Raw genomic sequence first — 25014 nt, forward strand, 5'->3', positions numbered from 1 at the left:
CTGCTGGATCAGGCCCAAGTCCCATCTAGTCCAGCATCCCGTTCATACAGTGGCGCACCAGATGCCACTGGAAGCCTACAGGCAGGAGTTGAAGGCATGCCCTCTTTCCTGCTGTTACTCCCCTGCAACTGGTACTCAGAGGTATCCTGCTTTTGAGGCTGGAGGTGGCCTATAGCCCTCCAACTAGTAGCCGTTGATAGACCTCTCCTCCATGAAGTTATCTAAACTTAAACTTAAAGCCTTCCAGGTTGTTGGCTGTCACCACATCTTGTGGCAGAGAATTCCACAAGTTGATTATGTGTGGTGTGAAAGACTATCTCTGTTTGCTGGTCCTAAATTTCCTGGCAATAAATTTCATGGGATGACCCCTGGTTCTAGTGTTATGTGAGAGGGAGAATTTCTCTCTATCTACTTTCTCCACACCATGCATGATTTTATGGACCTCTGTCATGTCTCCCTGAAATCATCTTTTTTCTAAACTTAATAGCCCCAGGTGTTATAGCCGTGCCTCATAAGGAAGGAAGGCCCCTGATAATCTTTGTTGCCGTCCTCTGCAACTTTTCCAGTTCTACAATGTCCTTTTTTTAGATATGGTGGCCAGAACTGTACCAAGTACTCCATGTGTGGCGGCACCATAGTTGTGTATAAGGGCATTATGATATTAGCAGTTTTATTTCCAATCCCCTTCCTAATGATTCAAAGCCTGGAATTGGCCTTTTTCACAGCTGCCGCACATTGAGTCAACACTTTCAATGAGCTGTCCACCACGACCCCCAGATCCCTCTCTTGGTCAGTCACCGACAGCTCAAATCCCATCAACGTATACTTGAAGCTGGGGTTCTTTGTCCCAATGTGCATCACTTTACACTTGCCAACACTGAAGCGCATTTGCCATTTTATCACTCACTCACCCAGTTTGGAGAGATCCTTTTGGAGTTACTCACAATCAGTTTTGGATTTCACTACCCGAAAAAGTTTGGTACCATCTGCAAGTCTGTCACCTCACTGCGTACCCCTGCTTCTAGATGATTTATGAATAAATTAAAAAGCACCAGTCCCAGTACAGTTCCTTGGGGGCCCCACTTCTTACTTCCCTCCATTGTGAAAACTCTCCATTTATCCCTACCCTCTGTTCCTGTCCTTCAACCAGTTAGCAATCCACACATGTACTTGTCCCCTTATCCCATAACAGCTAAGTTTTCTCAGGAGTTTTTGATGAGGAACTTTGTCAAAAGCTTTTTGGAAGTCCAGGTATACTATGTCAACTGGATCACCTTGATTCACACACTTGTTGACTCTCAAAGAACTCCAAAAGTTTGGTGAGGCAAGATTTACCTTTGGTTCTCTTCTAGAAGGGCCTGTTCTTCTATGTGCTTTACAATTTTATCCTTGAGGATGCTTTCCATCAATTTGCCTGGAACGGATGTTAAGGTAACCAGCCTGTAATTTCCCAGATCGCCTCTGGATCCCTTTTTGAAAATCGGTGTTACATTTGCTACTTTCCAGTCCTCTGGTACAGAGCCTGATTGCAGGGATAAGTTATATATTTTAGCAAGGAGGTCGGCAATTTCACATTTGAGTTCTTTGAGAACTTTTGGATGGATGCCATCCGGCCCTGGCAATTTGCTAGTTTTCAGTTTTTCCAGACAGTTTAGAACATAATCTCTTGTCCCTTCTATCTGACTCAGTTCTTCAGCCTCCATCCCTGAAAAGCCTGTTTCAGGAACAAGTATATGTTCAGTATCCTCTGCTTACCTGTCTCTCCAAAGCTCTCAGGGACCATTCTTAGTGGCTCGCGATTCCTACAATTATGGCTGGACAGACCCTCAAATCTCTTTGTTTCTCTCTCTCCTCACCAGCATTAGAGAAGATGAGCAGTTTAAAGATTAAACTATCTAGCCAGCAGGGTAGCAATATCCTGACTTTCCAAATCCAGGTGCCTAATATGCATACCATATAAATTGGCTTGAAAATTTTGCATATGCAAATTAGCAGTTGAACTTTCCAGTTGATTTGCATTTGCTCTGGATATCTACCAACAATAGTTGGGGAAGATATTATTGCCTGACCATTTTTCTTGATATATTAACAGCAGCAACAGAACAAAAAAAATTGCACAGCTTTTTAATTAAGGCTGCAATTCTGTACAGGTTGTGTATCGCTTATCCGGACTGTTTGGGACCGGATAAACTCCGGATTTTGGAATTTTCCGGATTTTGGAGTCATCCATAAACAGTAAGTCGGATCTCTCGCGAGTGTGCATGAGAGTTCCACTGGGGGGTGGAAATGGTTACGGCAAGGTGGAGGTGGGCGAGCAGAAGAGGCAGGAGGTGCTGCTGGCGGTGAGGAGGTGGGCAAGCACAGGAGGCGGGAGGCGCCAGTGACGACAGCAGTGGGGGCAGTGGGACGGCCCTGGCCCTGAGGAAGGCGGCTTGACTGCATTTTTAAAGTGAGCTGAGGCTTTTTGTGTGTGTGGTTGTTTTTTTTACGGCCGTGGTGACCAGATTTTGGAGCATTCTGGATAAGGGATACCCAACTTGTACACACTTATTTGAGAGAAGATCTGATTGAAACCAAATGTGCTTACTTCTAAGTAGGCATGCATTGAATGTAAAGCCAAGAACATCCTTAAACATTACAATAAAACGCCTGGTAGGCAGATAGTGATTCACATCAAAAGCAATCTATCCTCTCAACTGCCCAAAAGAGATCCCCTGCTGATAACAAACAAGGTAACATTCCTCGGGGGATGACTGTGCTTGTAAAAGTGAAACCCTCTCAGATAGCATCCTGTGCTCTTCCTCTCTTAATCCAGGTCCAGCAGTTGAGCAGAATAGGGACCGCACGTTTTGCTCCTTAACTCCACTCCTACAAGGGCTAGACCTTAGCTTAAAAAATAAAATAAAAATGAAAGCTGAAATCTGGGCGAATTAGAGTGGGCTAAGCAATCCAGGTGAGAGGCTTGAAATCCGGAATTCCGGGAAGCATGGCAATTCTACTAGCCAGCCTGCCTGCCTGTCTCTTCCGTCCTTTTTTTCTGGAGCCATCCTGTATGGACCTTAAACTATGGGTTCAAGAATCCAAGAGACCCCAGCAGAACAAGGAAGTGACCTTCTATCTGTCTCTTCACTTAAACGCATAGTGGAACCTTCCTATCGAAGAACCATTGCCAAGAAATGAAGCAGGAAGGGCCACAGTCTTGACAAGTCATCCAAAAGATACCTACAAACTCATTCCCAGCAGCCTAGGTTCCATTCTTCACACATCCGATCGCTGAAATGCAAGTGCCAGATTGGAGCCAAAATGCATCACCAAGCGATGGCAGGGCACCTCGTTGGCCCACAATTCATTATCTAGTGGATATAAACACTCTTCAGAGCTGCTGCTTCATGAACATAAGAAAAGCCCTGCTGGATCAGGCCGAGGTTCGTCCAGCCCAGCATCCTACCTCACACAGTTGCATCTGGGAAGCCAGTAAAAGCAGGGGGAAAGAGGGCAATCACCCCAAACAGCTATTCGGTAAAGGTAAAGTGTGCTAGCTGCTCTGGCATTTGTCATTTTCACCTTTGAAACCCAGAGCTGAGCAAGGCACACCTTCAAAGTAATCAAGTCTGTGACAATGACACTCCCGATAACACACCTGTCCTTCAGAACTACGAAAGCTAGAGGGGCAAAGAAGAGGGATGCAGTGGCTTACCAATGTGAAGGAGGGATGTTCCACAGAAGCCGGATGTAGGCTGTGGTGCACCTCTGACAGGAGATAAGCACCACCTGGGATTGTGGCCTAGTTCTCACTGAAGTGGAAAGCCTGTTTCTAGTCTGTACTACTGCAGACCGCAGATAGGGGATGCCACATGACGGAATGGTTCGCCATACAGAATTCATGGGCGTTCTTAATTGGATGACATACCCCAGACACAGAATTACCACCTCAGCAAGGCCTAAACAATAACCCTTTGGTCTGTTAAGCTTTTCCGGCAGTAGTCAGTCTCCTAGACACATCCGTCTTCCCCCGGCCCCGCCCCCTTTCCACAACTGCTGCAGGTAGATGAACGTTGCTCATTGTTCTTTATCTGTTAATTCGGGAGTGGCTCAGGTTCTATGGTGACTAAAGCTATAAAATGTGGAAGGAGGCCACACTGATAAGAGGAACCCACAACCCATTGGCTTTACAAATTCAATATTGTTTCACTTTGCATGCTGAGCTTTACAACAAATGTATCAGGACTCTTGATTGGCCCTCAGATTGTGTTGCTTTCTCAGAAACTGCACATAAGAACTTACTAAAATACAAACCCCACTCTAGCTGCCAAATTAGAACTTCACCTGGAGCTATAGGATGTGCCACACCTGACCCTATCGTCTCCCCACAGCCACCCTGCAAATACCTTACATTATTTTCTGTTCTTCACTACTTGCATTTGCACAATTCAGGGCCAATTCTGATGCTGGTAACTTAAAAAATAAAAAAAACTTACCTAAACTGCTGAATATTCTAGTATGACAAGCACATTCCTCCATCTTAACACTCTCATGAAATTACTTAATGTTGAAACAGACCCTCAAAAAAGAGGAAGATGGGTGGTGCAGGCTCATCAACAATATTTTGGCTGTAAGTACCACATGTAACTGATATGGAAGTTATCTATCGATCTCCTTGTGATAGAGGCTCCAACGTATATTCCCAGCAACTAAGAAATCTGAACATTTCGAGAAACATGTTTGGAACGTTGGAGCTGGGGGGTGGGCGTTGCTAACAAAGTTATGCCATTTTAGCCAAAATAAAAGATGCTTTCGGTATTTTATATAAGTACATATAAAAGCAATGGTCTTTCATACACACACACACACACACACACACACACACACACACACACACACTTACTTACTTCATATTAAGAAGAAAATGGAACCTGTAAGAGGCAAAAGGTATTTAAGTTTTAACAGAGATGACAGCAGCCTCAGAAGTTGAAAGTGTAACCAGTACTGCAATATGGGGCAGTATATGCGGAAGGCTGATGAAATCTTCACCACCAAGGAATCTGAGCAACCTCACGGTGTGCAGGATTGTAGATTTGACCATGGAGTCTTAAGATAAAAGTAAAGTTGCCATTGAGTCGGTGTCGACTCCTGGCAACCACAAAGCCCTGTGGTTGTCTTTGGTAGAATACAGGAGGGGTTTACCATTGCCATCTCCTACGCAGTATGAGATGATGCCTTTCAGCATCTCCCTATATCACTGCTGCCCGATATATGTGTTTCCCATAGTCTGAGAAACATACCAGCGGGGTTTTGAACTGGCAACTCTTGGCTTGCTAGTCAAGTCATTTCCCGCTGTGCCATTAGGTGGCTAGTCCTAAGACAGCTAGCTCCCACAGAAATATCTCGTAGCACAGAACACACCCCTGGTGGTTTTTGTAAGTTGCAGATTTGGTTATTCCAGATATCTCAACACTCACCCAGCATAAAATGCTGCATTATTGGTTAAATTCCAGCACACTCACCAAATAGAGTACTCAAGATGATGCAGAAACTCAACATAAGTCACTTTATTTGGCTGGCATGAATAAACTAGTTTATAAAATTATTTAGGCTATATAGAGTAAAGGTAAAGTGTGCCGTCAAGTCGATTTCAACTCCTGGCGTCCACAGAGCCCTGTGGTTTTCTTTAGTAGAATACAGGAGGGATTCATCATTGCCTCCTCTTGCGCAGTATGAGATGAGTACAAGACTAGAATTCATTTGCCTTAGGTTAAGATTTAAACAAGCCATAAATGGTGTGTGCGATATTTATTTATTTATTTGCTTTTAACTACCGGTAAAAACATAAATCCAAGGTGAATTATAAATCACATTATTACTCTGAATGAGATGACAGTTGTTGAATTTTACCAAATCTCACCTTTGAGGTATCTAAGCACGAATGTGGTATAGAAGCAATGTTGGACAGAAATATCTAGAGAGAAGCTATTACTAAATGGAGATTCATTTATACAGAGGCCACTGTTTTGAGTTGTAGACTACTACAACAAAATATAAAAATTTAAAGCATCCATAGATACAATCCTGTGCATGGTTAGGCTTAATAAATCCCATTTAAGCAGCCCAATGACATGCAGGATTGCAGCTCATATCCGCTTAATCAAATGGAGTATCTTGATCATAAATTAGGAGTTTGCCTATCGGAAATAAGAGAAGTGATTACATTTTTTTTTTAATGAGCATTTAAAAAACCTTACATGGTTGTTGATGAAATAATGAACTACATATACTGTATTCAGTAGGGGCATTTGGTTATATGGCACAATAAATTAGAAATTCCTGAATTTACATTCCTGAAGAAACTTCTCAGTACAATTACAGGAACTGGAGATATGTATCAAATTGTCCAGGAATCGTTATGGCTGTATGAGAATATACAATCAGAATATTTAGAGATTATTTGAAACCTTATATTATGTATTGTTTTTAATCTACCAAAGCCTATGAATAATGGACTAAACCGGATTTCAAGTCCCATGATGTTTATATAAGTGAAGGCATAAGCATAGTCTTATGGAACTAAAATCAAGTCAAGTTTAGTTCAGACTACGGCTGCATCCTATCCCCAAGAGTAAGCCCAAGAGTAAGCCCTACTGAGTTCAGCGAAATGAACTTGGAAGATAACATGCAGAGGGTTGAGTATGTTTGTTATTTTTACGTTTATATCCCTCTTTCTCCAAGAAACCCAGAGTGCTGCACATAGTTATGTTTATTTCCACAACAACCCTGTGAGGTAGGTTAGGTTGAGAGATAAGTGACCAGCCCAGAGTCACCCAGCGAGTTTCATGGCTGAACAGGGATTTGAACTCATGTCTCCCTGGTGTTAGTCCAACATTCTAACCACTACACCACACTGGATCTCATCTCACTGAAAGTGAAAGGGCATGTTAGTCACAACCAACTTTAGCTAGGTTGGGGCTTGCAGGGACAAGTTTAGAACACCACACTGTAATTCTGTTGATCCTGCGGAGCAAGAGTCATGGAACAGAAATTTAAAATTATATATTTTAATGGACCAACTAGTTTAAGAGTTGCAAGTTTAATTCCCTGGATTTTCTTTGCCTCCAGGCACAGGTGTTTCTTCAAAAATTTAAGAGATGAAGGAAATTCCTACATGTCCAGACGGGACACATTACCTATGCCTTAAGTGGGGGGTGGGGTGGGGGAACAACCCTGTACATTTGTTAACTTATGAATTATCTGGACTTTTAAACTCTCTTTTAAAAGATTTTTTCTTTTTTTTAAAAGGCAGCAGCTTAAAGTTCCAGGCAGAGGTTATCAGGAGGAAGCTTGAACAAATTTGTTAACACATGAAATGTTCAGCTGGAGAGTATATAGCACTAGGCTTGCCATGAATACCATCTCATAACCTGGACCATTAATTTTACTAGGCTTTTAATGAAAAGAAACCTTTGGTATTAAAAGGACTCAAAATATCCCAGATAAGTGGACATTGTTTCTGAAGGTGACACACAACACAATCCAAAGCATGTTATTTCAGAACAGAAGTAAGTTCCATTGAGCTCAGTGAGGCTTACCCCCTAGCAAGGGTGTTTTGGATAATACAAGGCAATCTTATGCATGCTTATTTGAGAGTTACATCAAGGTAACTTCTACCGAATTCCTTCAGCATAATGGCTCCTATCCATACTTGCAAGCCAAATGACACATTACATTAAGGCCATCATTATCTGATAGACTTACCGTAACACAGGAAGTGGACCAAAGCTGTGGAGGGGCCTGATCTAGCTTGGGATCAGATTGCATGGACAGGGCTGCAGAAATCTACTAGTCTATTAGTCTGTGACAAGTGAAAAATGATGTCTGACTAGTGAAAAACGTCCTGATGAGCAGTGTACCAACATAGATTGACGAGTTTAATATTTTGTCTGACTGATAAAATGAGCCAACATTTCTTCACCCCTGTGCATGGGTAGGGGTGATTTTAACACACATTGCCCATGAACTGCAGATGGCCAATCGGGAAGTGAGTTTTCAGCAAGAAAACAGCACAGAAGTGGTAACCCCACCTTCCTATGGTCCTGAGCTTGATCTGCTCCCTAGCACCTTTAAAAAGAATATTAGAAGAGGGACCTTCCTGTTTACTTCCTGAGTTAAGCCTGTCAATTAATGACAGGCTTAAAAACAACAGTTTGGTCCTCTGAAGCTACTGCTATTTAAACTCCTTAGTTTGAGATCCAACAGCAAGTTGCTTAGGTTTCTTTTGAAGCCCTCCCCCCTTTTTTTCCTTCCTTTTAAAAGTTAGGACATGTATTTGCATAGGGCCTACAAATAAACTTATTCAATTTACAAAGATCAACAGGTTCTTGAGAGAAACATAGCCTGGTAATCTAAATAGAGCAACACTTCTGGAGCAGGAATCCTTGCTCCCAAAGCAGAAGCCACCCTCAGATATGGGAAGGCTGTGGCCCAGGACCTCCACACACAGTCCTGCTTTTTCTCCCCAATCTCCTTCGATTGCCCATTCTGGACTGTGCCACTTCAGGTGCAGTGTCATATTTTTGAATGTTCCCCTGTGTAAAGCACTCTCTGCGAGTAGAACACTAGAATAGGCTGGGCTAGAATTTGTCTTCCCATACTGAAGATTTTTCAGTATGTTAAACTAGCAGGATATTTACATAGGTGAGCACTGAAAAAAGGCAATATGTTTGTTGCATTCTGATGCAGTTCACTCAGCCACTTCAGGATTCTACCGCCTCATTCTGTTGCATGTGTAAACCAGGCTCAAGGAACTGGGTGATCAGGACTAGACACCAATTGTGCTGTTGTGTCAAGTTACCAATGCTGTCATCACAATTCACCAAATACTAGTACTTATGCTTAATAGGATTTATTTCATACTGAGAATAAGCATACTAAGCACTCAGTAATCCTTCAAACCATCCTATAAAGGCAGGCCAGCAGCTGATGTGAAGAGATAGTGGCTTGCCCAAGATCATCCAGCAAGTTCAAGACTAAGATCTGAACTTATCTGCTCACAGCTCACTCTCTTAACCATTATGCAAGTTCTCCAGGAAACTTGCATGGTGACAGAGGCTAGAAGGCAACTACATTGGACAGTATGAACTCTCTTCTTTTGCTACAGAAAGCTGTCAAGCCAGGTCCAGAAAGGAAGCCACTGGGATCTGGATTCCATTCCCAGGATGCCTGCTGCCAACCTCCAATTGGTCCCTCTCCCATGGAAGATGTTTTTGCAGCTCAAATTTGTCAATTATACTTGAACTATAGGAGTCATTGCATGCAGCACCCCAAAGCTATGAAATTAAGAACAGACCTCCATATAGTCGTCTCACATACCAGGGATTTCTTTTGTCAGAGAAAGAGAGACGCTTCGTCTCTGGGTGGGCTGACATTCTGAAGCTCTTTGACCCATTTTTTTCCTCTCCCATTTCCTCAAATCAACATTGCAATGTAAGAAATGCCTCTGAAGCCTAGGTGCTCAAGGCCAAAGTTCGGCAGGTGAAGAAAGCAAACTGTACTCCTTCACATATTTGAACACACACACACACACACTTCAAAGGGTGAAAATACATAGCAAGAACAGAGAACTTAGAACAGGGAACTCAGAAGTCCCATAATGACTAGGGACACTAGTCAAAGAGCAGAAGTGGCCATTCTGCAAGGTGTTTGCCTCAAACTATGGTCTACTGGAGCGGCAAGTTGCACCCTAACCACTTCATCCATCCCCTTCTGTCAACATCAGAGCAGCTGTTCACTGAGCAGTGTCAAGTCACCACTTGACAAAGAGCCACTCTAAGATGGGCCTCCAGGCACCTGGACACTGCTGCTGGGCCTCCCTGGGCCTCTAGCCACCACCGTTCCCTTCCCCACTGTCACTGCCTTTCCAAAAGGCCAGGGGGAGCGAACGGAGTAACAGGAAGTTGCTCCACACTTCCTGTTACTCCGTTGCTCCACACTTCCTGTTGCTCTATTCTCCGAGAGCAGGAAACAACAGCAGCTACTTGATGCGTTCCCCCACCCAGTAAGGAGATGGGAGGGAGGAGGAGGAGGGAGGAATGGTGGAGAGGGTAGAAGGAGAGACTGTCATGCTAGAACCAGAGGAGACTGTCAGCATGCAACCTTGGATCAGTCATCCCTGCAGTGGGCCTTCAGAGAGGGTGCATGGCAATGAGAATAGGCTGCCAGCAAGCAGCCTTTTCACATCAACCTGCAGTCCCTTTACACTTGCAGGAAAGGGAGCTGGCCCTGTTGTGAGGCATCTGACAAGGCAGCATTTGGCATCTTACCTTGGTCCACTTCTGTCAAGGAGTGGGGCCCCATACAGAAGGCAACCATCACCCATGAACTGAGAGCCAATGGGGGAGAGAGGGGTGCACACAGATTGCTCCCTCTCCCAAATCTCCTTTGCCATTGCCAGAAGGGGATGCAATTGGAGCAATTTCTGAACATCCTCAAAACAGGGCTGCAAACATTAGTGTTGTAACTTGTTTCTGTAAATTAGTTCTAAAGTGTTCTTAAAAACATTTTATCTGTTGCAAGCTACTTTGGTGATCATTAGTTGAAAGGCAAGCTATAAATCTTGAAAAAAGAGAAACCGCCATGCATTCCTACTGGGAAGAGTAAAGTGCTGCATTTGAGACACTATCAAAGCAAAGGGCACCACTTCATCCCTAGCAGTGTAGTATAGTGATTAGAGCAAGCACAACTGCAGAGAAAGAAAGGGTGGGGAGGAGAATTACACAGCACCAAAACGTCAGAAGCAAAAAGGTGGGTGGCGGGGGGGGCCTCTCTCAAAGGTGCTGGATAGATTAATGACCCCCCCCATATTTAATACTGCCTGATGAGTTTTGAGCAATTCATGCTCTTCTTCAGAGACACTTACCATAAATTAACACTTCCATAATATAAGAGGCAAAAACCCATGCATGTTAAAATTAGGTTATAAGTAATCTTAGCATAGCATATAGCAAGATATTTTGCTTAAAACAGTGGTACAAATAAATAATCAATATTCTTGTCTACAAAAATTCCAATACTCCTACAAAACAAAAAAAACACCTCCAAAACCCCACCTCTCTAAAAGCCAAGGGGCAGGAACTGAAGAGGAGAGACTAAAGGTAAATAGAGAAAACTGAGCAAAATTTAAGTGATTAACAATAATCAAAATATAGCTTTTGCTTACATGTATTTCTAATAGCTTTCTGAAAACTGTATCCCACACCAGCAAGCATATCTGTGCCTATTCTCCCAAGACAACTTCCTGAAATAAAAGCTGTCTTGCAGAGCATGCACCTGTCTCTGATGTGCTGCCCCAAAGAGATCTAGTGAAGCAATTAACTCATTGGAGAAATGATCAGGAATATATTGTTTTAAAAGGAAGGCATAACCCAGTCCTTCATTTAACCCTTTAGGTATTACAGTCTGCAGTCTCAAAATCCATTACATCTCTTTTCTCAACTTATCATTCTGCCTTCCTTTTAAAAACTGAACAGTGCCAGTGAATACATTTTAGATGGCTGGTTGTGTTAGTGCTTTATATGATTAATTAATGACAATTTGTTTATTTCCCTGTACATTTCCCTTATTTCCCTTATTCCCTGTACAGCCATGTAACGCACTGGGTGACTCTGTTCCAGTAGTTTATTTCTCAGCCTAACCTACCTCACGGGGTTGTTGTGAGGATAAAATAACCAAGTACACCACTTTGGGCTCCTTGGAGGAAGAGCGGGATATAATGGTAAAAATAAAACAAGCCAAGATTTGGCCATGATTGTGCATGCCTTAGTCATGCTGTGGGTAGATTACTGCAATGAGCTTTATGTGGGTGGGGCTGCCCTTAAAGAATATTGGGAAACTTCAGTTGGTGCAGAATGCAGCTGATAGGGTTCTCTCTGGAACTGCTCCCTTGGAGCATATCTTCTATATAATTATTTCACTAAGCCAACCGGAAATGCATGGGGATTGTTTGGTGGGCAGAAATGCGGCGGTGGAGGCAGGCCCAGGCCCAGTCATTGGGAGGGGGGGAAGTGTGTGTGTGGGGGGGCAGAAACTGGCAGCGGGGAGGCGGCAGCGAGAAGGGTGAGGGAGCGGTGGTGAGGAGAGGCAGCTGGACCTGGCCGGGCCCGGGCCGGCCGTGGTGAGGAAGCGGCAGTGGGTCTGGGTCGGCTGTGGTGAGGCAGGGGCTGGGCCGCCAGGAAAAGGCTGAGGGCAGTGGAGGCCCGGTAGGGGTGAGAGGAGGCGGGCAGCGGAGCCACACCCAAAAGGAGCCTGGCCGACCGTGGTGAGGAAGCAGTGGCAGTGGGTCCGGGCCGGCTGTGGTGAGGCACTGCCTGCCAATTTGTTTCCAGATCCAATACAAGGTGCTGGTTATTACCTTTAATCGTTTGGGCCCTAGATACCTGAAGGAATGCCTGCTCCCAAGGAAATTTGCCCACTTAACAAGGTTGTGGGGGGCAGGGGTTTGCTCCGTATGCCAGTGTTGGGAGAGGCTAAATTGCTGTGCACGTGGGACAGGGCCTTCTCTGTTATTGCCCCCAGGTTCTGGAATGTTCTCCCAGAGAATGTCCGCTCTTTGGCATCTGTGGCTGCTTTTAAAAAATTAAAACCTTTGCATTTGTTCAGGCTTTTACCCCTTGGGGGATGCCAGGCCTCTCAGCTAACCTGCTTCTGTTGCCTTTTTTTATGGCGGTTTGTTTTTTGTTTTGGGGTGTTTTATGGTTTTTACTGTTTTAAATGATTTTAATGGAATTTTATTGTGTTTTAACTTTTGTAAACCGCCTTGAAATATTATATGAAGACAGTATAAAAAGTGAACAAACCATCACTGGGTTGCCTAACTCCCAAGAAGAGAGGATGGATGTTGTGATATACACCTTCCCCACTCTACTCATTTAGAGTGACTGACATTCTGCTAATAATTTCTATTCCCCAAGGATCTTCCAAGTAACAAACATACATCTTCAAGTTTATCACCTGTACTAAAGCATTTCAATGAGCAGTCTGGTTTACCAGTAGTTAAGCCATTTTAAGCAATTGTTCAGTTGACAGCTCTTATGTATTCATTGTGTAGGAGAGAGTCTCGAATCTGCCTTGTTTGGGTCTATGCCTGTGCTTACAACCTTACTTCCAAGCAGCAAAGAACTGGGCCTGTGTGTGGTATTATACACTGGAGATTTTCTTTCCCTGCCCCAGAACTTGCTCCACTTAATTGTTTAAGAATTATCAAGTGATTTATACCATCCTGTATTCATATCCGGAACATCAAGAAACTTAAGTAAACAGGTCAGTAATTACTGACATTGGGAACAGGATGACAAGCCTACAAACTACTGTATATTGTATCCTTTCTAACCAAGGACTACTTTAATATTACATTCCTCAATTGCCATTTTATCCCTCAAAAAAACCTCTGGGTAACTCAGATGATTGCACGCTGCTGCACTAGTTTATTCAATTAAAGAGAAAGAGAGAAAAAGAGAGGAAGGGTTATCTCTTACCTTTATCACCACTGCCAAATACTTTAAAAATGAAAGAGCAACTTGGGAACCACAATACCTACTAGAACATCAGACAGTCTATTTAGAACAACAGTCTGGCCCACAACATTTCGATAATGGCAGAAAATGCAAATAGCTTCTCTCTTCCCCCACCACCAGTGGTAAAAATAAATAAGGTTGTCAAACACTGTAAGAGGGCTCCCTCTGGCATGACCTGAATGTGTGGCTCAGAAAAATAAGAGTTTAAACATTTATACCTATTCTTTAAAACAGAGTGTCAAAACCTCATGTGCACTAGAAGTGAGGAATGGATTATTCACCTCCTGTGATGATATGGGGACTAGCCAATATATGCCTGCATACAAGCACAACCATAGTACACAATGTATTTAACAAAAAAATAAAGGATACACATGGTGGCAGTAAATTGCTCACCTTCCACTTGAAACAATAGTATTTTTCCCCTAATTAAATCAGATTTCCCCACAATAGAAGTGCTAATTTAGAAAACATGCTTGTAGCAGAGGATACAGACTAAAGGGCAACTGCATGTTTTCATTTCAGTGGAATGATCTTAGGAAAGGACTCTTAGTCTACAATCCCATACACATTTACCTAGGAGTAAGCCCCATTGAACAAAGCAAGATTTCCCTCTGAGTAAACATGCATAGGATTGCCCTGTAAGTATGTAAAGATTCTCAAAAACAGTTTAAATGTTGAATTAATTCTGTTCTAGGAACACAACCATTTGTGGTTCTGTTGAGACTATATCATCGTACTGTACATTATTGGCTTCCTTCACCAAGAGATCAGAAACTGTACTCCATGCCAATGAATACAAGCTGTTCTAGAAAAAACTAATCTGCCTACTTTCCTTTCACTATCCCTACAGCTGGCCTAAATTTGGTCCAAATCAATTCCCACTTGCACTTCAAAGGTCCACATATCCAACATTTTGAATCAGGTTGGATGCTATCATTACAAACTACGCCCTTCAGCTGTCCCTATGTGTCTCTACACCTGTAGCAAATTTGGTTCAAATCAGTTATGCGGTCCACAAATTAGCCCACTTGCATCTCAAACATTTATGTGGCCCCCATCTTAGATTGAGGAGGATTACATCATCACATATCATTGTGTGGCACTCACTACAACTGTACCAAATTTGGTTGAAATCGGTTAGTCAGTCCACAAGTTAGCCCTCTTGCACTTCAAATGTTTATGCATCCGCCATCTTGGATCAGGGTGAATGCCATCATTACAGACTACATGCTTGAGCCATCCCTATGTTAGGGATGTGCACAGAACCGATTCAGAGGCCCTTTATGGGCTTCTGGACCGGTTCAAAAGGCGGCCAGTTCTGCCAGTTCAGTGGCGATGGGGGTGCTGCTTTAAGAGCTGGGGAGGGTGCACTTACCCCTAACTCAGTGTTCCTTTTCCCCAAAGTTCACTGGAGCGGCAGCATACCTTCCTGCTGCCCCGTTGACCGGATACAACTAGAAGTATCCGACATGCCTGTGCGCGCCGGCACGGGCACACGCACATTGTGTGTGCATGGCGGGCGCATGCATGTGACCATGTGGTGTGCGCATGCCTGTGCCAGCACCTGCATGCATGTCGGATACTTCCAGTTGTATCCAGTCAACAGGGCAGCAGGAAGGTACACTGCTGCCCTGATGAACTTTGGAAAAAAGGAGCGCTGGTGGGGGAAGAGCGGAGGGAGGGGTAAGTGCACTATCTCCTGCTCTTAAAGCAGCACTCCTGCTGCCATCAAATCACCCCCGCCTGGTTCTGTGCACATCCCTACGCTATGTATCCTGACACCTGTAGCAAATTTGGTTCAAATCAGTTTGGCGGTCCACAAATTAGCCCACTTGCACCTCAAACATTTATGCGTCTGCTATCTTGAAATGGGGTGGATGACATTATCACAAACACCACCACTGAGGTGTCCCTGTGTGTCACTCGCTACAACTGTACCAAATTTGGTTCAAATCGGGTAGGCAGTCCACAACAAGTTAGTCCACTTGCACCTCAAAGGTTTATGCATCTTCCATTTTGAATCGTGGTAAATGAAATAATCATAAACTACACCACTGAGGCATCCCTATGTATCCTTTCACCTGTAGTAAATTTGGTTCAAATTGGTTAGGCAGTTCACAAGTAAGCCCACTTGCACCTCAAATGTTTACGTGCCATCTTGAAATGGGGTGGATGACATCATAACAAACTACGCCGTTGAGGTGTCCCTATGTGTCCCTACAACTGTACCCAATTTGGTTCATATTTCTCTAAGCATTGCAAAGTTGATAGGAGCGTGCGCGCGCACACACACACACACAGAGCCAGGTGATTTTATAAACCTACTGGAAAGTAGGCTAAAAAATCAAGCTTTCTATGGTGTTTTCCAGACAGCAAGCTAGAATGTATGACTACCGGTCTTGGAGTGGATTTGGGACTGGTAGTAGGCAGAGCACAAACACCCTAATTCCACTCCTGGGCACACCTGCTTCCTGTGCCCTGTAGGCTACTTCCAGTCCAGAGCTCCATCCAATACAGATATAATATAATATATTTATTATTGTTGTTATTGTTGTTGTTGTTTTCCTCAGTTTTCTAGTGCTTAGCAGCAGCACACTAGAACAATGGCAAGGCCCAGCTACTAAAAAACTGGAAGGCCCAGCTACTAAACTGGTCCATCTCCAGTTACCACTGGTTCGTTTAGTGGCGACTGAGAGGAGGGCCTTCTCTGTAGCTGCTCCTGGGCTGTGGAATGCATTCCCAGCAGTAATCCACAATTTGAATTCTTTACTCAGGAGAGCCCTTAAAACCCTATCTGTTTGGCCTGGCCTTCCAGGGTTTTTAAATAGTTGTAATTGGTTTTAATGTTGCAATCTGGTTTTCAGAGTTTTTTAAAATTGTTGTGATTGTTTAATTGCTGGTTTATGATGTTTTAATTGTTAATTGTTGTTTTATACTGTTTTATAATTTTTATTTTAATTGTTAACTGAGTTTAATGGTTTTGTTTTAATTATAAACCGCCCTGAGACATTTTGGAAGAGCAGTATAAAAATCAATCAAACAAACAAACAAACAAACAAACAAACAAACCATATCCACTTCTGTGCTCTATAGTGGGGGATGCAGGGGATGGGGGAGATTAGATGCAATGTTCATTGGCTGGAGATTGCTATGGTTTTTTAAGCAGGTTTTTTGTTTTGGTAAATATTAAGCGTATTCTTGCACAGCAACAACAGTGCAGCAGAATAACTGAGGATTAGGGTTTGGTTCCCTTAATATAGAGTACACTGAAAAAAGAAAGTTAGGGGCAGTGGGTCAAGAAGCCTGTGTTCTCTTCCAGTTGGTGCTACCTGGGAGAGGTAGAATTTCAGATGTTGCACCATTCTCCTCCTTTTCTTTAAATAATAATTTTATAAACCTTCCCCGGTGTTCTTGCACAAGAACAGCAGTACATCGAAGTAACTCAGCTTAGTTTCCCTTCATAAATAGGTAATGACAGTTCCATGGTGTCTGTGGAAAGGGAAGAGAACGCCTTTCCCTTTAACACCCTCTCCCAGGTAGCCTCATCCACTGATGGCCAATTGTGTGCAATAGGAGATGAGTGCGCAGTGGGCTCCCCGTTGATGTTGGTCTTTTCACATGTGCACAGGTGAGGAAGTGAGAGAAGGGGAAAGGGTGTGTGTTTGTGCATGCATGGTGCATGGTTCTCTGTTTTTCAGTACTTCCACAGTGTTCCTGCACAAGAGCACCAGTACATCGGAGTTGTACATGGAGCTTCTCATTGATCTAGCATGCAGATGTTGCACAAGAACACTGGGAAAATGAAATTTAAAAAGACATAAAATGACAGGGCGGGGGGAGATCCACAGGCACCATGCATGCACATAAACATGTACTCCTGCCTTCTCTTCACTACCTGGGCACACTTGAATGCACCAATTGGAAGCAGGAGGCAGGGCATCCCCGCCTCTTCTACAACCCTATTGGCCAGAAATGGGCAGGATGGATCAGGGGAACCCTGCTCTTTGAACAGACCAAAGGAAGAAAACATGTAATGAACCATAATAAAAGGCAGCAACGGGTACGGCCAGTACTGACTCCATTTTACGCTTATACACACTTTATATACCTTAGTGTTACAATACCTCCTCCCACAGTAAAGCCCTGAATCTGGAAAACGCCTATAGGTTCTCCTTCCTGAAATATCTAACTGACCACACTGAAGCAATTCCAATATTTCCTGGAGCTTTTCCAGACTGCCAGCTTTAGTGCGGGAGGAAGTAGTCTAACATCAGATGACTTATGACGAGAGTAGTCAAAGCAGAAATAAACATTTTTGAGGATAATTCAGAGTAAAGCTGCAGCCGTTCATATCCCTGTATCTTATGAAGTTTGGCTACGGTTTCTTAGGGTTTTTTTCCAAGCAGGGGTTGTTCTTGCTGCATGCCCTCCCTGCTGTCCTCTGGTCAATTTTTGGCCAATGGGTTGCAGAGGAGGCAACCATCTCCTCCTTTCTATTGAAGTGTGCAGGTTGAGAAGGAGCAGGTATGTGTGCATGTGTGGTGGAGATCCTACATCATTTTAAAACTTTGCTATTTTTTAAGAAAACATAAATGTTTTTGCTGTGGGTCTTGCGCAAGGGTGTCATGTGCCTCTATAGCCAGCTACAAGGTTTTTTTAACATAGAGGTCAATGGAAAATTAGGGGGGAAATCCTAAGTTTGTTTATTTGTTTATTTATTTAACATATTTTTATACCGCCCAAAACTTATGTCTCTGGGCAGTTTACAACAAGATAAAAACAACATTAAAACATTGGTTAAAAACAAAAGCAAGAAATTTAAAACACAACAATTTAAAATTTTTAAAACAATGTTCTATAACAACATTAAAAACTGTCAAAACAGTATCAGTTAAAAGCCTGGATGAACAGATGCGTCTTTAAAGACTTTTTAAAAATTGTCAGAAATGGGGAGGCTCTTATTTCACTAGGGACCATATTCCAAAGCCTCGGGGCAGCAATGGAGAAGGCCCGTCCCTGAGTAGCCACCAGACAAGCCGGTGGCAAATGCAGACGGACCTCTCCTGATGATCTCAATGGGCTCTAGGGTTCATAAGTTGGGACGGACTGACCATGGAGCTCTGAAACCAGGCACTGTTGAAGCTGATCAATCAACTGGATGATTTTTAATAATTTTTTAGACAGAGAGGGTATTTCACTTTAAAAAAAACAAAAACCCGTTGATCTTGTGCAAGACAGCAATCGGCCACCAGGTAGCAGGCTTGTACAAGAACAATGGGGAAATTTTAAAAAGTGAAGCACTCTGTCTAAAAAAAAAAAATCATTAAAAATCAAGCAATTCGCCCTTTGGCTTCAAATTTAATACACAAGGTCCCACTATCCTGTGCTATAACTGTGCCCAGTTTCAGAGCTCCATGGCCAGCCCACCACCATGCAAAGCACACTGTTCCACTGTCAAATAGCTCCACTAGGAAATTCTTCCTAACGTCTAGCTCAAATTTCCTTGCTTATTAAAATTGCGATTTTAACCCTTTGGTTCTTGCCCAGCCCTCAAAAGCAACAGAGGACAAGTTAACTTCCTCTTCTGTGTTAATAGAGTCATACTGTTTGCCCAACAGTTCAGATGCTAGAGGAGAACAAGGGTCCTGATACCTAGAGGAGGCAAGGCAGTCTGCTGGCTTTGGCAAAGGTATCCAGAGTACCCAGAATGTTGGGGGCAATATGCTAAATCATTGTAAACCGCTTAGAGAGCTTCGGCTATAGAGCGGTATATAAATGTAAGTGCTATTGCTATTGCTAAGTGCTATCTGAAATTACCTGTCTCTCCTACATGAATTGTTCTGATGCTCAGACATGGATTGGACTGGGTCAGTCTGGTCTCTCAACCCATCGTTAGATTTAAAGGCGCTCTCTGCAAAAGACCAATGCTGCAGCAAGATTATGTCCATGCTTTTCTATGTGACAGCCCTTCAGAGATTTGAAGGTATATCCGGATATCCTCTTAGCCTTCGCTTCGCTAGACTAAACATACCCAGCTCCTTTAACCTTTGGTGGCCAACATTCAGCACAGTGTAATGCTGGCATTTGGGACTTGCCTGCCAGGGCTGCTGAGCACATGCAAGGCATCTCCAGTGGGGTTGCGCAACCATGTTCGTGTGCAGTGTTCCCTCTGAGGCGTGCACATGCTCACAAGCTTTTAAAAGTCTGTCTGCGCAGTTAATTTTAGATCCCGCTAAGGCTGAATCAGGAAGGCCCCACTCTGAATGCATGTGCGCACATACTGCCTGACATGCTGCCGCCCAGAACAAAGCTCATTCGGCACACAGATGAAAAAGGTAGAGGGAATAGTATTCCTGGGCAAATACTTAAAAACTGCCTGCATGCAGTTGCACAGCACTACTTCCATTAGAAACAACTAGCTGGCCCAGCACAGAGCATATATGTACTTGTTCTCCCTGTCTTCTGCCCGCCCGCGCCGATACGGCTCCTTGCGCCGCCTCCCCCCACCCCAGCCACCCCCTACCATCTGGGATGGCAGCAGAGGTGGTGAAACATTCCTGGGCCTCCACCAGCCCATTCAGCCCCTGCTCCACTTCCCCATCCTGCAACTTAAGCCGCCCCATGGCGGCAGAGAGGACGGGCAATGACGGGGCACTGGCAGCGGAGATGGTGGCAAAAGCTCCTTCCCTGGGCCTGCCTGCTGCTCAAATGACAGGTCGGGCCGTTTACGTCCCATTTCGGGGCTCTCTCAGAGCTTTCGCATCCCCCTCCGCTGCCAGCACTGCACTGTCGTCACCATCTCCACTGCCATTCCTGCCTTGGACGAAGGTTGTACGTGCAAGCCCCACTCCCGCATTTTCACTGGTCGTGGCTGTAGCAGGGCTTGCCACGTACAACCTTAGTGTATTATATATATCGATGGGAGCACCACCAATGTGGGAAATACCACTGTGTGCAGCAGCCCTGGCGAGTTCTTAATGCTGGTGTTACATGGTGCTGAGTATTGGGCACTATATTTGCCAACCAACTGTGGAGCTTTGAGCCCAGACCCCATAATGGGGATGGGACTGTAGGTCATTGGTAGAGCATCCACTTTGCACGCAGGTCCCAGGTTCAGTCCTTGATATCTCCAGACAGGGCTGGGAAAGACTCCTGCCTGCAACCTTTGAGAGCTGTTGCCAGTCAGTGTAGACCAGGGATTCTCAACGTTGGGTCCCCAGATGTTATTGGTCTTCAACTCCCATAATCCAACCAAAGGCCACTGGGGCTGAGGATTATGGGAGTTGAAGTCCAATAACATCTGGGGACCCAACGTTGAGAATCGCTGGTGTAGAAAATACTAAGCTAGATGGACCAAAGGTCTGACTCAGTATAAGGCAGCTTTCTACCATATGTTCCAATGTTAATGGCGAATAGTGCTAGTTAATTGCATGGAAGAAATGAAAACACAACATAGTTTATTCCTATTGCATAATCCTAGGATACGCCCTCTTTGATCAGTTATCTGGAACATGGATGGGTGTCATCAATATATAGGATCATCTAAAGGCCACCCAGGGTATCTTGCTGCCTAACGAGAAGGGCAATACAATGTGATCCATCTGCAGATGGTTGCTCAGCATTCTCATGCTGAGGCAGAGGCAGCGACAGGCAAACATTCTTAGGTTATGACACCAAGCCAGCAAGCCCAGTCAGGAGTGGGGGAAGAGGTATGCCTGGGTGGGGCGAGGGAGAGAGAAATAAGCAGCATGCCCCAAGCAAAGTGAGGAAAGGCAGCAGCAGTGGACAGCAAGGTGTCGCCCACGGTAACGGGGACCCGACACTTATCCCCCCACCGTACCCCTCCCTGAGGTGACCACCTCACCCTGCCTCAAAGAAGGACCACCCCTAATCCAGCTCTTCCCTGAATAAGGCAGGCTCCTTAATACCAACCTGTACATTACATGCAAATATGTGCATTAAAACCCTGAGGATTATTTGCACAGGTACATAGAAAACTATCTTATATATGATACTACTCAATATTCTCTACACTGATGAATGCAGTTCTCTGGAGTTTCAGGCAGGAGTCCTCCCAGCCCTATCTAGATGTGCTCAGACAGACGCTGGAACATTCTGCATGCAAAGCAAATGCTCTTCCGCTGTGCCCCATTTCTAAGAGAAAAGGTGATTTGGGATGGTGCAATCTGGAGTGAGGAAACAATAGGGCAGAAGGGATCCTTAACCTTACACACACACACACACACACACACACACACACACACACACAACATGCACGCGCGCACACACACAGCTGCAACTCCTCTCTCCAACCTCTGCTGCTTTGCTCCGCATAGGGTTCCAGATGGGGATCTGTGAGGGTGCTCTTTTGATTAAACAGATACTGTGGTCATTTGAGTTATTTAATATATTTCCATGTCGCTTTTCTAAAATGAAATTTAAATAAAGCAGTTTACAAAACACAATAAAGAATGTATGAAAAGCTAAGAAACACATGCAGCGGAATAAAATCAGCATCCTATCACAAGATATTAGTTCCATTAAATTAAAAGCCAACTGGAATAGAATTTTTTTAAGAGTCTGCTTAAAAACAGGCAGCAAAGGGGCCTGCCAAACCTTCTCAGATAAGGAGTTCCATAAATATGTTGCCACAACAGAGAAGGTCCTGCAATCAAAATTTAGTTAGTAGCTGCCCAGAGAGCAGGGCCCACAATGACTACCTCAAGGCCTATACTGGTTCATATGCAGCCCTGAAGGTAACTTGGTCTGCCCAGAGAACAACTAGCCACCAGGAGAACAATTAGTTATGGGGCAGCTAAAAAATAAAGTTCTTAATTATTAATTATTTGTCCCAGTTTGTATAGAGTTTTAAAGTTAACCGCACTTTGAATTGGATGCAGAAACTGGTATCCAGTGCAACTGGTGCAAGACAGATGTGTTGTGTTCCCAACAACCTACATAAGAACAGCTCTGCTGGATCAGGCCCAAGGCCCATCCAGTTCAGCATCCTGTTTCCCACAGTAGCCCACCAGATGCCTCTGGGAAGCCCACAAGCAAGAACTGAAGGCATGACCTCCTCACCTGCTCTTGCTCCCCTGCAACTGGTATTCAGAGACAGTCCATCTCTGAGCCTGGAGGTAGGCTGTAGCCATCAGGACTAGTAGCTATTGATAGCCCTGTCCTCTTAAAGCCATTCAAGTTGGTGGACAGCACCACATCCTATGGCAGAGAATTCCATAGATTAATTATGTGCTACGTGGAAAAGTAATTCATTTTATTGGTCCTGAATTTCCTGGGCATCAGTTTTCATGGGATGACCCCTGGTTCTAGTGTTGTGAGAGAGGGAGAATGTTTGTCTCTCTCCACACCATGCATAATTCTATAAACTTCTATCACGTCTCTCCTTAGTTGCCTTTTTTTCTAAAGCCACACCTGTCAACAATCTGGCAACCGCATTTTGTGCCAGTTGAAGTTTCCACACCATGTTCAAGGGTAGCCCCACAAAGAGCACATACCAGTAGTCTAGTCTCGACATACTCAGTGCATTGCACCATCCATTGCACTGAGTTAGCCTCGTCCATACACTTCCTTCAATTCAAGACATTAGGATAGAAGCCAATTCTCTCTCATACATTTCTTCTTTTGTCACATCGACTGAAGAGTCTGTCTTTGATTGGATTATGTAGTCTTGGCAAGTCAGTTCAGACCGAGAACACACTCTTATTTACTGCTGTTTCTTCCCTGAAGAACTCCGTGTGTGCACTGTTTATTTTTATTCTGCATTTGATGGACTGATCTATGGACGTAATGAGGCCATCTTTGCATTGGTACAGAATATTTACGTGTTCTGAGGACTGGTCCTCAGTACTGCCAGATACAACATAAAAGAGCTTTTCCCAAGACAAAGCAGGAAATTATCTGTCCTTGCTTAAGCTCTACTTAGTAAAGAATGCCCATAAAGATAAATATGTTAGTACTCATTTTTCAAAAGAAAATGAACAACTTGGTTTTAATGGATTATGATACACGCAGTCAATAGGCCATTTCAGTATTATGACTAGAGCAACTTTCTTGGGGATAGTTTGATTTAACAACCCAAAAATAACAAAGAAGAATTCTGACTTTAACGTTAGGCTTAAGAACTTTTTAAAGAGCCTCTTGGCTTTCTTTTGGTGAAGAGGTTCAACAAAGCCTGCATTCAATCGAATGATTTCCTAGATCACAGATTTCTGAAGGGGCTCCTGTAACTCTTCCACTGTTCCAGCATCCCAGGAGATGGTTGCAGTTTAATATGGTCCTTAGAAATCAAAACAGTTTTCTTAACTATTTCATTTCATCATTTTGGGCAGGGTTCTGGAAGCAGAGCTCGGAAAGCACTACTGGTAGAATTAGTGCCTGAAGGTGGAAGCATATGCAGGGGGCTGGCCTGCTCCCACACCCCCTGGTCATCACTTCACTTGAGGTTTGGCAGCAGGCTCACTTTCCCACAGTAGCGACTCTATTACTGTTTTGGAACAGAGCAGCATGGCCTGCCCCCTGCGTCTCTCTCATTCCTTCTCCCTTTCAGTCTGCAGGGGTCCCTCCTTGGCAGCCTGTGGTGCCTTCTCTTTTTCAGCCAACATCTGGCAAGAGGCCAATCCTACAGAGCATGCATTCCCCGCCCCCACACTACACACAGGGGGAAACCCTACTCCAGCCTTTAGTCTGGGGAGGGTCTCTCTCCTGATTTCCCCACCCTTTCCTCCAAGCTGGAGAGCACAAGCCCTTCCAGAAAGCATTATATTTGCTCAAGGGAGCTTTCCATGACCCAAAAAGTGGCCTTATTTATTTTTCCAGCTTTCTTTTGTTCTCCATTTCCTCCTCCTGAGTGCTGGCAAGACCTTGGAAATCACTGGAGTACCAACAACATTATATAAGGGATTCCACCCCCTTTAAAGAAGCTTGCAGTTCGCCAAAGCAAGAGGGAATGAAAGATCCTAGGCTGCAACAAAGGCTGAGTCAGCAGGGCAAGAAAGTTTTTCTCCCCTAGACCATTTCTGCTTGGCTGAGATGCAGCCCCTCCCCCCCTCCCGCCCACACACACACACCACTAAATCTTGCCCTTGTGGCAAGAGGGCCCTAACCAATAGGATTAAGGCTTGTGTAGGAGTTGTCCCACAATATCAATGGGCACGACATAACCTGAAAAGGGGTTTAGGTTTGCTAAGCTTAAAAGCCCATGGCTATTCACACGCACAAACAAAACCAAGCTGAGGGAGCCCATCCCAGTGTTACACGCATGTGTGATCCTCCAGGGCGCTTTCCAGGCTAGCTGCTGGAACAGCAGCCAAATGCCTCCATTTGGTCAAGACACATTCGGAACGTAAACAGCAGGGGGAGCAGTCTTGCAGCAATTAACGACCCGAAAAAACAGCAACTTTTTCACACCGGATATACGACATCCTTGCTCTAT

General features: G+C 44.2%; 1 protein-coding gene across 3 annotated transcripts in view; it reads right to left on the bottom strand.

Annotated features, from left to right (window-relative positions):
* Positions 1–25014, bottom strand: part of MGAT3 (beta-1,4-mannosyl-glycoprotein 4-beta-N-acetylglucosaminyltransferase) — an 89813-nt gene that overhangs the window by 20276 nt on the left and 44523 nt on the right. Inside the window, exon 1 of one of the 3 annotated variants that reach the window (XM_053253052.1) lies at positions 11207–11336. The exons of 1 other annotated variant lie outside the window; for it this stretch is intronic. In XM_053253052.1, coding sequence (XP_053109027.1) covers positions 11207–11208 — 2 coding nt within the window. In that variant the 5' untranslated portion in view covers positions 11209–11336. Of the gene's footprint in view, positions 1–3697; positions 3995–11206; positions 11337–25014 lie in introns of those variants that run through there. One more of the 3 variants, XM_053253051.1, reaches the window with a different exon arrangement.

This window comes from Hemicordylus capensis, chromosome 5 (assembly GCF_027244095.1).
Source record: "Hemicordylus capensis ecotype Gifberg chromosome 5, rHemCap1.1.pri, whole genome shotgun sequence".
Classification (NCBI taxonomy): Eukaryota; Metazoa; Chordata; class Lepidosauria; order Squamata; family Cordylidae; genus Hemicordylus; species Hemicordylus capensis.